This window comes from Sitodiplosis mosellana, unplaced genomic scaffold (genome assembly GCF_009176505.1).
Source record: "Sitodiplosis mosellana isolate CC-2019 unplaced genomic scaffold, AAFC_SMos_1.0 Smas_scaffold_11, whole genome shotgun sequence".
In the NCBI taxonomy this organism is placed as follows: Eukaryota; Metazoa; Arthropoda; class Insecta; order Diptera; family Cecidomyiidae; genus Sitodiplosis; species Sitodiplosis mosellana.
In genome coordinates this window covers 2,004,147-2,018,513 of record NW_022595253.1, presented here as the reverse complement: position 1 = coordinate 2,018,513, position 14,367 = coordinate 2,004,147, and the positions used below count along the sequence as shown (strand labels likewise).

General features: G+C 35.2%; 1 protein-coding gene across 11 annotated transcripts in view; it reads left to right on the top strand.

Annotated features, from left to right (window-relative positions):
• LOC129567280 (adenylate cyclase type 2) overlaps positions 1–14,367 on the top strand; it is a 50,347-nt gene that overhangs the window by 10,868 nt on the left and 25,112 nt on the right. For 9 of the 11 annotated variants that reach the window (XM_055443960.1, XM_055443959.1, XM_055443952.1 and 6 more), the window contains exon 2: positions 2,540–2,860. The exons of 1 other annotated variant lie outside the window; for it this stretch is intronic. In XM_055443960.1, coding sequence (XP_055299935.1) covers positions 2,761–2,860 — 100 coding nt within the window. In that variant the 5' untranslated portion in view covers positions 2,540–2,760. Of the gene's footprint in view, positions 1–2,418; positions 2,861–14,367 lie in introns of all 11 variants that reach the window. One more of the 11 variants, XM_055443957.1, reaches the window with a different exon arrangement.

The following is a 14,367-nucleotide window of genomic DNA, read 5'->3' as shown; positions in this document are numbered from 1 at the left end:
ATTTGTGGAGCACAACAATGGAAAGTGTCATGGGTGGTAAAATAAACGCATGATGCCATTTAAGCAACATCGAAATTTAAGTTAGATTTCTTGCGTCAAAAATACATTCAATACGCGCACATGATTTTGCTTTGTTTTTTGTTCGCAAAATGATTTTCTATTGAATTGTAATTCAACGCAAATTCAAAACTTTCTCTCGTGGGAAAATCCCAACATTTTATTGAATGCAATTTAAAATCGTTGAATCGAATTCTGGAATGATATTGACATTGTTGCTATGTGACACACACGAGCTGATGAAATTTAACACAGTACCAATTAAGTAAACATAAACATTCATTTGTAAGTCACGAACCGGCGTGCAATTACGCTTCCAGATGAGATTTTAATGATTCAATATTGACGAGAAGAGAAGCGCAAAATGTGCAAACAATATTGTCAATTAATTGTTGTTTCAGTCGCACAGCCATTTGAACTTTATTAAATATACGAACAAATGGCCATTAATTACACATAGATGTATATACAATAGCAGGCAACGAAGAAGAGTGTCGAGCTGTAGATTTTAATTTGAATGCCAATGAAATAATAGTACCTGTGGCTGTGTTCATTGAACATGGACAACACACAATAATTACATAATAACATCGAAATGATTGCAGGGTATCATGAATGTCAATGAAATGGCGTATTCATTAAATGTGTCTGTGATTTGAGGCGAGACACATTTATTTAGTTCAATGTTTGCATAAAACACTTGGCGTGGCTTCCATGGATGTGACATTAAACTTGAGCATTTAACTTCGATACATTAATGTATTTTCGTGTTTTAAAACGTAAAATCTAAAAAAAAAAAAGTTAATTAGAAGCCACAATAATTGACGTCATATAGACTATTTGACATCATCGCGTGTAACCAAATTGAAAAGAGCCAAACACACAAACAATACAGTTCCATTCATACAAATCATAATAAAAATCAACTTTGTGGCTGCTAAAATAAAGCCATATTACGTCGATGCATCATTATCATCAGTAAATTGCGATAAAATGAATTCCATGAAGCATAACTATAAATACCATTTGCAAACCATGGACTCTGAACCGACACACCGATGGTATATCTGTGCATTACATGTACGCTTTATTGTATTAAATAAGCGTTGTGTGTTAGATTTGTTCAATTGAATTAGATGGGACTTTCTTGTGTTGTGTTTCTTTTCATTTCATGAACAATGGGCGCTATTGTCAAGGCAAACAACAAAATGACGGTGACGCAAAAAGTTTATGGCAATAATAACTGTAAGTCAACCAGACGATTGTTGAAAACTATGGTAGATAAAAAAAAAGAAATGAAGAAAGGTCGCCTTTATTGCATTCACTCCCATTGTTCATGCTATTTCAAAAGTTGAATTTGCGATGAGTGCTTCTTAACTTTGAAATGAGCGCGAGAACCACTAGAGTCGCAAACGTACAATAGCCACATAATGGTATGTGTGAAAGAAGAAGAATGTCATACACAAATCTATCTCTTTGGTATGATTGTTCCTTGGAAACTTGAAGCAGATTATGCATGGCTCTTTTCATGAAGGGGAAAATGATAGCCGATAACCTTCTATTCGCAATGAACAAAAACATATCGATTTTTATTTTCCTTGTTGCGATAATATCGAAGAGTTGTGTTAACGCATAACTTTATTTTCTCATCCAAATTGTATACAAATTATTTTGTACGCGAACTTTTAGTTTGGCATATGATTGACATCTCTCTCTTCAATGTCTTTTTTATTTTAATGGTGTTCGGTCTCGTTTTGGCATGCAATCAAATTAATTTGCTTGATTCTTCGGCAAAATTAGGCTTCGACGTGTACATGCGTGCAAAAGAACATAAAGAAAATCTCATTAAACTTGGGGAGTTGATTGTTGTGCTTGTGATTGACAGCATCTGTTGATTGTGACTGCCGATATATATGTATATATTGATTGAAACGAATAAAGTAAACGTTTGAACCATGTGAAATGGAATATACATCGACACGAGGTGTTAACGCTGATAACCTCGAATGACTATGACAATTCATCAAGGCAAACGCTTTCAAACTCTTAATAACTCAATGAACAATGAACATGACAATCGATAATTGGATCACCACATAAATTACAAAGCGATGAAAAATGAAAATCGATGCGAACCCAACACCATGTACTACATATGCTGCCAAGTTCACTTTTTCATTTTACTTCTTTCGCTTTTTCGCTTGTTCAAATTCAATTTTCATCGTACGAAAATGTTTGCAGTTATGAAATAGCGATTTGGTCGTAAATTTTTTTTTTAATAAGTAAGATGATAAGGTTGTGCGTTATTAGCGTCGAAATGGCATAAACATGAATGTGCGCTAATATTTACGTTTCAAACAGTGAAATTACCCAAAATTCTTATCTTCCGCCGAGGATAAGCATTTCTTTTTCATCGTCATGCGTCTGTTGGACAAATTGCAAATGAGATTGAGTAATTGTTGTATGTCTTACGGTTTTACAGTAGATTTCGGTGCAACAAATGGAAAATTTCATAATAATGTCGACGAAAAGAACTTGTGCGAGCGACGCTAAGAAATAATGGAAACAGATCGTAAAATTCATATAAAATCAATTTTATCGTGGAATTCTCCGAAGCGGAGCGACATAAACGAAGGGAAACAGAAAAATTAGCGCCCATAACGTGGTCGCTGTGAATAAAAAAAAAACAACATTTCATTAAAAATGATGCACGGAATGAACAGCAACATGTTTCAAGGCATCGAACAAACCGACGACAGCTTATACTCCAGCAAGGAAAATGATGAGTCAGACGTTGAACCGGGTGAGTTTCATTTTGACAATCACATTTTTATTCGTCGCTTTTTTTCTCGCAACTTAATGAAAAATTGTTCCATGCAATCTAAAAGTTTGCAAGCACAACAATTTAACGAGCAATTAGCTACCAAATTTAATTTTATGGCCTACTTTATAGGTCGACGTGTGTTTCAGTTGCAATTTAAATACTTTAATGTTTTTAATCCATCCCACTTAAATGAATCGACGGAAGAAAACTCTTTTCACATACTTGAAAATATAGAATATAGGTACTCTATATATAGATACTTCGTTTTTTACGACGATAATAATATTTTCCCTAGAAAACCTAAATCTTTTATTTTCAGATTTATTTTAAACTCGATGTATAGAGCATCAAACACTAAATAGGGTGGACCGATTGACTGATATAATAGATCCAATTTTTGTAAAATGATTGCGCCAATTCAAGCTTTTCCATGAACTGGGGTTGATCTCGAGCGTGCAACTTATCGTCACTCTTCGAAGGTCAAGATAGAGGATTGTGACTAAAAACCCATGTGAAAAAATTGTGACTGTGTAGCCAGCCGCTTAATTCCAAACTTTTTGGCTGATTATCTCGAACAAAATATTCAACTGTAGTCAACTTCAGTTATAGCTATAGTCATCTAGTAGCCATAAAGTCCGAAACTAGACAACTGACTGAAAGAATAACTAAAACTGTCTGTTTCTATACAACATTTTTGAATTCAATCCACTTAGCCAGTTTTAGTTATTTGCAGCTACATACACAGTTGACTGTTAGTCACTTTATTTGCACACGGAACCATTCAATGTCAATCAAGACATCCTATCGAACATTGCGGAAAATTGCAAGTATTTCGGTTATACTGAACTTACTACGTAAGAATTGTGATTCCTTCATGAAAATTGGTAGTCCTTTTGAGAACTTGTCAAACGAAAAACTTTTAAATACCAATGTAAACCAATAAAGTACCTTTTCGTTTGGCAATTGAAAGATGATCTGGATTACATTCACAAAGAGGAATTCCATCAATCGACCAAATTGAAGTTGTGCCAAAAGAAGCTATCAAAAGGAAATAAATTGTGCGTAAAGTTCGGGTAAAGTTCATGACGTTGATTGCTCAAGCAATGCTCAGTGACTTTTGAGAGCGAAAAAAGATCATCAAGTACGAAATAAACTGGATATAAAGCAAATTATGCATTTGAGCTGACATTGATGCACAGAGTGTTCAAGTGTGTGTAATTTATTGTTCATGAGCCTCGATCGTTCCAATTGAGCGCACACTCGCTCAATAAATTTGGCAATAATCTAAATAAATGCAATAATTTTTCGGGAAAGCCAGCCAGCAGTCAGCGACCTGAAACCCAATCTTAATATTTAGTCATAAAAAGCACGTTCAATTGATGCCCATTAAACAAATGGCTTCGCTGCAAAAAAAAATTGGTCACGCTCAATTTGCTTGGCAATTTCTCAACTTCTCAAATAAGCGGAGCCGTTGGCAATAAATCTTGAGTGTCAATTCGTGGAAATCTATAGCATTTAAACAGTCACCAGCAAAAATAAGAGCGAAAACGTCTAGTCAAAACACACAATGATCTAATGAATTACTTCACAGCTGGCGAGTGACATATTCGAATCGAACGCATTTTATTATCTCATCCTGTGTGGCAATAAAATAAAACTGTGCGAAAATGGCGAAGTAATCAACCAGATCTTCTTTTTATTCAATTGGTGTGCCATCAACTTAATTTTACCCATGATGGACTGTACTTAATTTTTACAATGGAATAGTTATATCGACGATTGTAACAATCGTAAACACTCGGTTCAATACGCAACGTTTGTTCGTCGACGCATTTTGAGCTATTTTAGCCAACAAATCAGAACACAGAGATTCGGTGAAATTTTTGAATTTTTCGTGTGCAAATGACCAAATTGTATAATCATGTTTAATTAATGCTGATAATGACAATAGTAGAGATGACTGCTTCATTTAGTCTAGGTTTTCAAGATGTGCGAGGTGCTTCTAACTACGTTTACAACAATAAGAACACGGAATAAATAAACTGAATTTAATTTTGGGCCAGTAAACTTAAACAAAACAGAAAATTGGTAGATTCCAATGAAAAAGCTAGAATGAATTGCGAATTCGTAGAATCATTCGTGCGTCGACGTTAGGATTTATTACGGATCCATTGGTCTTTTCTATTGGAATTATATACACGAATGCTTTGGATACATGCTTTTGCGTTTTCTATTTTCCACTTAACGAACACATTCCTTTCGAATGCGCTTGGGCAACGAATATTCCAAAGAACATTCTAAATTCCTGTTTAATAAGAGCGCTTTGAAATAAGTGAAAATCAGCCATTTGGAACAAATAGTAAATGAACAAATTAAAAAATAAACTGAAAAAACATTTGCTTTCGTTTCAATGTTTTTCTCTCTGTGTGTTTCATTCCATACTTGCATGGAAAATCTCAATACCGTTTTATTTTTATACGAAAATAAGACTGGATAATTTCTTCGTTGGCTTCTCAAGCGTAGTACAATCGGATCAAAACAATCAGCAACAATGTTGAATAGAGACATTGAACTAGACCTTGGCATTAATCCAGACACCTGTTCCGCTTCACATATACATAATTAACCGTTTATTTCGTTTCTCATTGATCCACCAACGAGCGAATGGTGTTGCACAAACGAATTGATAGAAATAATGGTTGGTATTTATTGGCGTGTAGGGTGTAACCATTCCCATATATTTTTTTTTTTTGCTGATACAGCTCGAAAAGTTTCGCATTATATGTATCGAACCAAATACGTTTGGAAACTTAACAGATCAATGCTGGAATGTGTAACATTGATATTCTCAAGGCGCTCTTAAATTCGCACTCATCCATTTTCCATTTTTATCGCATTTGTTTTGGAAAACCTATCAATCAAAGATGTGGTGTGAATGGTTCGAATGTTTGTTCAAACCGTTTGAACTTTTTCAATCGATACTTCTAACCAGAGTTACAATTGTGTACATTTTACAGTCGAACGGAAGACTTTAATCATTGCATTAAAATCCATTGAACATTTTTTCTGCATAAGACGCAATGCCACAATGTTGATTCCAACATTAATATCATGATCTATAAAAACTAATTTCATCTCGGAGACTGAACGAATTGTGGATACAAATGGAGAAATGAAGATAATGAAGTATGATTTTGGATAGCTTTTCAGATAGCGATAAAACACGATAAGCATGTTAGACGGTTTGCCTCATTTTCTCTTTTTCCATGGCAAATGAATGGCCCTTGGAAAAGCAATTTGCTTCGTTAAGCTTGAGAGAAAATTCCCAATTGCTTAATTGTTATCATATTTATAGCAGCTAGATAAATACACCTCCGGGTGCATACACTTTGTTTGGCAAATTCATGTTCATACCAATCCAAACGATGTTTGTTCGTTCTTTTTTCTTTACCTCGCTTTTGCGCTCCTTTTTTTCGGATGGCTCATTTTATTCAACACTGGTATTTGTGTAAACCCACACAGCTTACACGGTTCGTTATTTTTCGCTTACACAAGAACAATTGCAGAACAGACGCAGAACAAAAGCAACATTTTAATTTCGTATTAGTGGCGGAGAAAACGCAAGTTGAACATTTCACTTGTAATGAAAAAGCTGAATGCTCGTTGCAAGAAGACTTATCATAAATCGCTTACCGTTTTCTGTTCATGCAAAAATCTGCTTCGACTGTTGCTTGAGGGCTGCATCTGTACAAATTGTTTCATCATCGTTAACCCCAGAATACGTTTGCTATCCGTTATTCGTCGTCGTTCTTCTTTTTTTCGCCTTGATATTGCGAAATTATCTCCTTCTGAGTTGTGACTCCCTCTAGTGCCATGGATCCAGCCATTTTATTGCCTTAGTTTTTGTACACTGGTACAACGAGTCGAACAACAATTTACACGTTGCACGTTAATAAAGCACAGTAATACAATGCTTTGAATATAATGAAGAAATTCTTTATCACAAAATCATGGCAAACATCGTAAAACGGTTGAATCATGTCTGACATTGGTCAAACACGGTTCCAATTCAGTTTTTTTTTCTCCCTTTTCGTTCGCTTCTGTACATCAATTTGTATTTAGATTGCAAATGTAAATAGATGAGCTGTTTGATTCGGTTAGATTTTCGTTCGTTGTTTGCACACTGTGGTTTGCATCAAACATGGATTGGTGGACAAACAACACATGGGATAAACTGTTGTGCGTATCGGTCGAAATTGTATTTGCTTTTCTTCTGTTCTCGATTCAATATCGACGACTTTTTGCACATATATGAAAAATACAATTTTGGAAAAAGAAAAAAAAAACTCTACTTGAATCGGAAGTATGCATCTGAGTGCTGTTGGCGACAGACTATTAGTTGAAACGGCACGCATTTCATATTACCAGAACTATCAACGGCAATATGGTGCACAGACAACGTTTTTCAATAACTCATTGCAGTCCGTTTAAGTCAACCAAACACAGAGTTTTGCGCGTGAACTGAATCGAATTCAAAGTTCGAAACAAGGGTATCGTTTTTTTTTGTTTCAATCGAAATCATTACAATGGGATTTTTCCGTGATTTGTTTGCGAAAATGCTTTTCTTGAAGACTAGGGTGGATCGATAGAACTGCTTTGAACATATTGAAGATTGTTAGTACGGAATCGTTAACTTATGTCCAGATTAATATTTTTGTCTTAAGAGATTTCTCTCCAGAGCTCTCCTGGCTTGCGCAATTCATTTTTGTCCAAGACTTGTCGCCAATTTTGTTCTCCAGTCCATGCAACTCCAGAGTTCACAATTCATAATTTTCTGCTGGTCGAGCATGTCAATAGCATGGAAAGCCAAATTGCCGATAATTTCTTCACAAAAATGAGCTGTGTAAACCAGGATAGAAAATGGACACACTCCCAAGATAAAAAAAAACTTTTAAAAAAGTCAGCTCGCTTTAGCCATTATATCTATAAAGCTGTTTAATCGACCAACCCTATTGAGCGCCCCCTCCTGGAATGAGGGAGAGAAACGAAATTGGATGCATCGATGAAGGCGTGCGACCAATTTTCACAACTTTTTGTATGTAGCTAGGTTAATAATGGCTTTGATTCGGTTCACTGGAGGTCAGTAGAGCAGCAAGAGCTGAATAGTCAAAAAATTCACATAAATTATTTCTATCTCGGTATGTTCGCTGTTTAAACTTTATAAAGATGGTATAATTTCATCGAAACAATCGCTGGAAGCATCGCGCGAATAATCCAATTTGTTTCCCTTTCTTAATGCTTATTCATAATTTATGTGCCAGACGTTTAATGGGCAAAACTGATCTTATTTTATAACAAAGATGAGCGCGAATTGCGAACAAATTAAAAGGCATACCTGGAACAAATCTTCCCGCTGCTTCCAAAGAGAGTGTGGAAAATTCCGCGCAAATATTCCTCGAAAGCTTAGTATACGGCTTTTGTCTATACACGACACACAGACAACGAGGAAATGTAACATTTTCACCAAATATTTTATCTTCTGTCGACAAAATATCATCATCATTCCAGGCAGCACGCAAAAATGTACAGAGTTTGTTCAGAAGATGAACGATTCTTTTTCTGAACGGAGATAAGTCGGGAAGTATATTTGAAATATTGTACTTGATTTCCCTTCAAATAGACTTATGAACATGAAATAAAAGACGAAAAGTGTGTTTGTATTGTGGCTGAAGGGTAGTGATGCTTCATTTTCGACACCCCAGAAATATCTACTGCTTTCACACAACAGAATATATAAAATGGTTTATGGTTTTGTTTATTGTGATCATTGACCATCTTGTTAAGTACATGAACAGTCTGTTTGTATTTTGGTTTGTAAGTAGAAAAATGTTTGCACGAATGATCCAGCATGTTCAGTATATTTCCATGCAATCTGTAAAAATCTACTGATTTCCATTGGATGAGAATACACTCTGTTGACATAGCTCATTTCTCTCTCTCTCTCTCTCTCTCTTCGAAATCTACAAACAATTTTTCATTCTGTCAAAATCTAGAATAGAAACATTTCGCCTCAAAGCATTTGTTTATTCACAGTGCATACACGCAGAAATGCTGCGAGCACAATTATTTAATCAAATGGAGAGAGACACACAGGGAGAAAGAGAGAGACAGAGACAGAGACCGAAAGAGAGTTGACAAATTCATTTTTTTTTTGTGTTGTATCAATGACAAAACCGAAATAAACTTAACGTTTAAAAAAATCAGAGCGGTTTGAGAAGCAAATACAGTTTTAGCCAAGAACGAAAATGTGTTTCATGTTGACATTGAATTTGGTCGTGTTTGTTTAAATATGAATTCACAACGGCATGTGTGATTCTATCTTCTTAGATATAAAGTGAAGTGCGTTGTACTGTGGTTTACGTCAATGTTTCACATTGCAAATTCTGATAGAGAATTTTGTGCAAAAAAACGCCACGTCTTGTACGCCACGCTAATCGCATGGCGAAAAAAAACTGGATACAATGCTCGAAAAGGTAAAATAACTTTCGTGTTTCATTTTCGAATGGATTACAACATTGTTTGTCGTTCGGTGTTCATTCAATCATGTATAAATGTAATTTTCGTCAGCTTGATGACAGTTCGAATATTTGCATAGAAATGGCATTGTACCACGTCCGTTTTCATTCATGTTTCACATTCTGAATAGAGAACTCAATATATATATATATCGGTTCATCAGATAAACTATGTGCGTGTAGCAACTGTCGCATGCCATCAACACTTATTCGTTATGATTGAATTCGAATGTCGGTTTCGTTTTGGCTTATCAACGCCAACTGAATTATCACTAGTCTCGGCACTAGTCACGAATCGAGTGAAACGGTTGATCTGGAAGGAAAAGTTGACTTTTCTTCTCGGTACCGACAAACCCTTGTGTTCGAAGAAAAAGAAAATAAAATGTTCACATTTTCTTCTGCACGATAAAGTTTTCAAATGTCGATAAACATCGTTCTCGAGATGTGTATCATTCCGAAATGTCTTGGTATTTCCATGAGTTTCGGTATGAAAAATTTTCGTTCAACACCATTTCGAATTGAAATAAATAAGGTTGACGCACGGTATTTTGCAAATATTTTCATTTCATAAATGGCTCAAAAAAGTGTGTGTATATTGACTTTGGAATCGAAAATATTGATTTGCCACTAGAAAATATTGAATGAACCTGAAGTTATAATGGATTCCAAACCACCGAATTTTATTCAAATTGTCAAGTACAAAATTTATTCTACGAATGCACTCGCTTGTGACATGGCAACTATTTACTTGTGCCTTTTATATCACGACTTTGGCTAAGAACTTATTATTATTCATCTTTAAATCCATTTGCATATGTCACACTTCAAACTCGTGCGATTCCATGAACTTTATGCTTGTGAAACTATTTTGCGTGATGCTTGAATGAGTTTAATTTCTTGAGAAGAAACTTTTCCGTGCTAAAAGTGTGATGCAACTCAAGGTTTTCATTAAATTTATGATGTTTGGATAGTAATGTTCGAGATGGTTCACTTCCTAGAAAGCGTATATTAAATGAAGAGCTTGCAACCAAGGCTAGTGTAACCATTGAATTTAATATTATTAACATGAAAATCACGTCGCAGATGTAAAGAAAATCGAATATTCGAAGGAAGCGGTTGTGTTATTATTATATTAACATGTTCATGGTAACATATCTAATTACGATTATGCAGACTAGATGTATTTCACGGACAGTCGACTGAATATTAACTGAACGATGTTAGAGGCTATAAGGATGATAAATCACTCCGCAGAAGTTCATTTCTAAATGGGTAAATGTGTATATATACTGAAATGGCAAAGTACCGTTTGCTGTCGGTGAGATTCGTTGTGAAATGTAATGGATATTTTTTTTTAGCTATATTTCCATTGGGACCGGTCCAGAAACCTTTACTTTATTCCATAGAAACCGAACCGTTTGAAGATTGTGAAAAAGAAAATCGACGATAAGATAATCAAGTGCGCACAAAATGAAGGTCCATAGCCTTACTCACAAAGTCAAGTCATGTTTTTGCCTAAATCTACATTCAAAGTAGTTGAAGAAAGGCACAATTTATCAAAATCTCATCCTTGGAAACAGCATTTTGAAAGTGTAGTGCACGCGTAAATTTCCTTAAGACCATCTTTTTACCGACAAATGTTCAACGGATGGCTATTTAAATCATGTTATAAATGATTCTAATATCTCGAAATAAAACTAAACGGAATTATTTAGGCTGAAAATGAGATTGTTGGGGTTGTTTATTCAATTTACATTAAATCACGGGCGCCGGTCGAATAATACAATGATAATGAGTGCCAACATTGCTTTGAAATAAATATCCAGTTGTGTTCAGCTTTGTTGTTTTTGAAAGCCTTCTCAAGGAAATTGCATGTAATTTGTATTTCATATTTCCTTTTAAATGAGCAACCATTTATTTTGTTGATGAACAGCGGTATAAGCATGAAATGCCCAGCTTTCCATGGAAATTCCCAGCTCCGGTATATTCGACACAATTCGTTGTGGCATAGCATTTTGCACAATGGTACAACTTGCTGCCGCTGCGCTTGTCCTTTCAAATACATCGTTTCCGACATAGAACTGGATAGCTAAATGTAAACAATTATTATAGGTTGCGTGTCCGAGAGAGAGCAAACAAAATAATTGCAAAAAGATATAGACACTGCTGAAGATGCATCGGGATGCGTTGCGAAGGTTTTATTGAATTTTATTGACAATGTATTTAACCGCTCAGTTGTAGTTGGTGTGTGTGTGTGTGTGGGGGGGCCTGTATATGATGAATAAATATTTCAACACTAATTTCCACTTTGTCCTTCGATCGAACTGCTGTCTTCTACTTCAATAACACAATTATATCAAAAACATGTTGTTCACTTGTTGGTGGACAAAGTTTAAACTTAATTGTAATATGCAAAATGTATGTATCGAAAAAGCTCTAGCTCTGCCAAGCTTAACTACGTTGTACACTTAGTTTTTGAATGCAAACACATGCACACATACGAACATACCTCGATCGGATGTGTAAAGGTTCCGTTTGTTCATTACACACACGTGTAGAAGTAAACCTAATTTAGCGACGGGAAACTCATTTTCCAACGCAAATAAACAATATAATTTTTTTATCATAAACAGAACATCGTATATTCTAAACAGTGGCACTGTTTGCATTCTATCATCCATTCACTCGCTGTGTATGTATGTGTATGTGTGTGTGAAGGCAATCAAAATAATGCACACGAAAACAGTTTCATAAAATGTTATTTACACAGTTTCATATAACCAACAGCAGGAAAATTGGCACTGAAAGCATTTTCCGCTACTAGAAAATGAGAACAGCAACAGGCAACACCTTAGACCTCGACGGTTAGAAGATATTAAAAAGTGACAGAATATGCGCAAGGCAAACGACAACGAAAGAAAGAGAAAGTTCAAATTCTGAATGACTGCGAGGAAACAGCGGAGCGCCAAGTATTGCCATTACTCAGTGCCATTTTTACAACATATATTACATGTTGAATGGGATTATGCCCGCCTCCACGAGAATTTTAATAGTCTAGTCATAGAGAGTATAGAACTAATAAAAAGAATTACATTGGTAATCCCAAACTTTTCCGTACCGTTGGCCTGCGTTGTCCGTATGTACTTTTGGTTATTTTTTGTGAATTTTCTTGAAATAAAGGCAGTGAAAATATAATAATGAAAATAACTTCGACAAATTTGTATGAGAGGTACCCGTAAACCGATTCTTATTGGCTTTAAACTTTCTGAGGTTTCATGTTTTGGAGAAAAAATAAGATTCTGAAAGTTTCATGTTGATCGCATTTGCAGAAGTTTGGTTTTTGGCCCTCAATTTTTTCCAAGAAAATTTCCACAAAAATTGAGGGCCAAAAATCAAACTTCTGCGAATGTGATCAACGTGAAACTTTCAGAATCGCATTTTTTTCCGAAAAAATGAAATATCAGAGAGTTTGAAGCCAATCGGAGTCGATTTACAGGTACCTCCCATACAAAAGTGTCAATTTTTTGAGGTTTTTCTTAGGGCAAGTACCCCAGGGTCAAATCGAAAATGGCTCATCTTCGAACTTAAACTAAGTTTTTCGGATACAAAACTTTTGGCATTTCCAGATTTTGATTCTCTCAATTATTTTTTGAGTTATCGTGTTAACACACACCAACGACGACAACGACAACGACAACGACGACGACGGCACACGAACGGAAAAGTGTCTCAAAAAGTGGTTTTCTACGCGTTTCATGAGTTTTTATGATGATCTAAGCTAATTTTGCGAAAAAAGTTTTCGGGACCAATTCCTATACTTTCCCTTGACACGTTGTGTACGGAAAAGTAAAAAAGTGTGACCTTGACTTTATTCGCGCCACAACATTTGTTGTACTCATTCTATAATTCACACCCGGTTTTTTATAGGTTGATAAAAGACTATGAAAAACCATTTTCTAAGCGATATTTCACTGACATCCTCCAACAACATCAGCTACATTATTTGTTGTTCGGATGAATAATTCATATTATTTACACTATTCTACGTTCCAACCTTCTCCCAACGTGTCGACACATTGCAGGTGAGATAAAATTCTGTCGAATATATCGACATCATGGAACGGCAGAAATGTATTTTAACCATGAAGGCGTTCCAATCTTCTTCCTTACAATAGTTGGTTTTTGTTCTTTATCAACTGACTTTCATCAAATAAATTTCGACTTGGAAAAGTTTAAGTTGAATAAATTGAAACCTACATCCCAGAAACCATGGAAGGTGTTTCCTTGGCGTAGCTTTAATTTAGAATCATCGAATGCGGTGCTAAATTAAATTCTGCATCTGTTTCCGACAGCAATTTTATATAATCACTGCGCACTAATTAAGTTACATTTGAAATGAGCGAATGGTATTAATTACTATTTAATCGATAAGCGACACGTACTATTTAATTCAAGCGAACCACAAAGTCGTCTCAACAGTTTCCAAGAACAATTTTCTGCAGTGTACAACCAACAAATTTAGTTCTTACCTTATCTTCTCCTTTTTCTTCGAAAGAATTCTTGATAGAATCTTTTACACAAACTTGTGTTCACAAAGCAATATAAAATACCATGCATATTCAATTCGATTTAGCACAGCATATGTTATACCTATATACTTAATACAGTTTATACAAGCATGAATCTCATTTGTATGGATTCTCCGAAGAGTACGAAAACCGGGACACAAAATGTGTATAATAAAAAGGTTTTGCGGTTTCAAATCATGGATTGTGCATGACATTTCTGTAACGTGTATGAAAGAGCCTTTCTCTATAAAAACATTATTCTTTAGCTTTGCTTGAATATAATACGTCTGTAAAAAATATCATGTTCAAGAAAATGTATGAATTTGACGGGACAGGGATATAG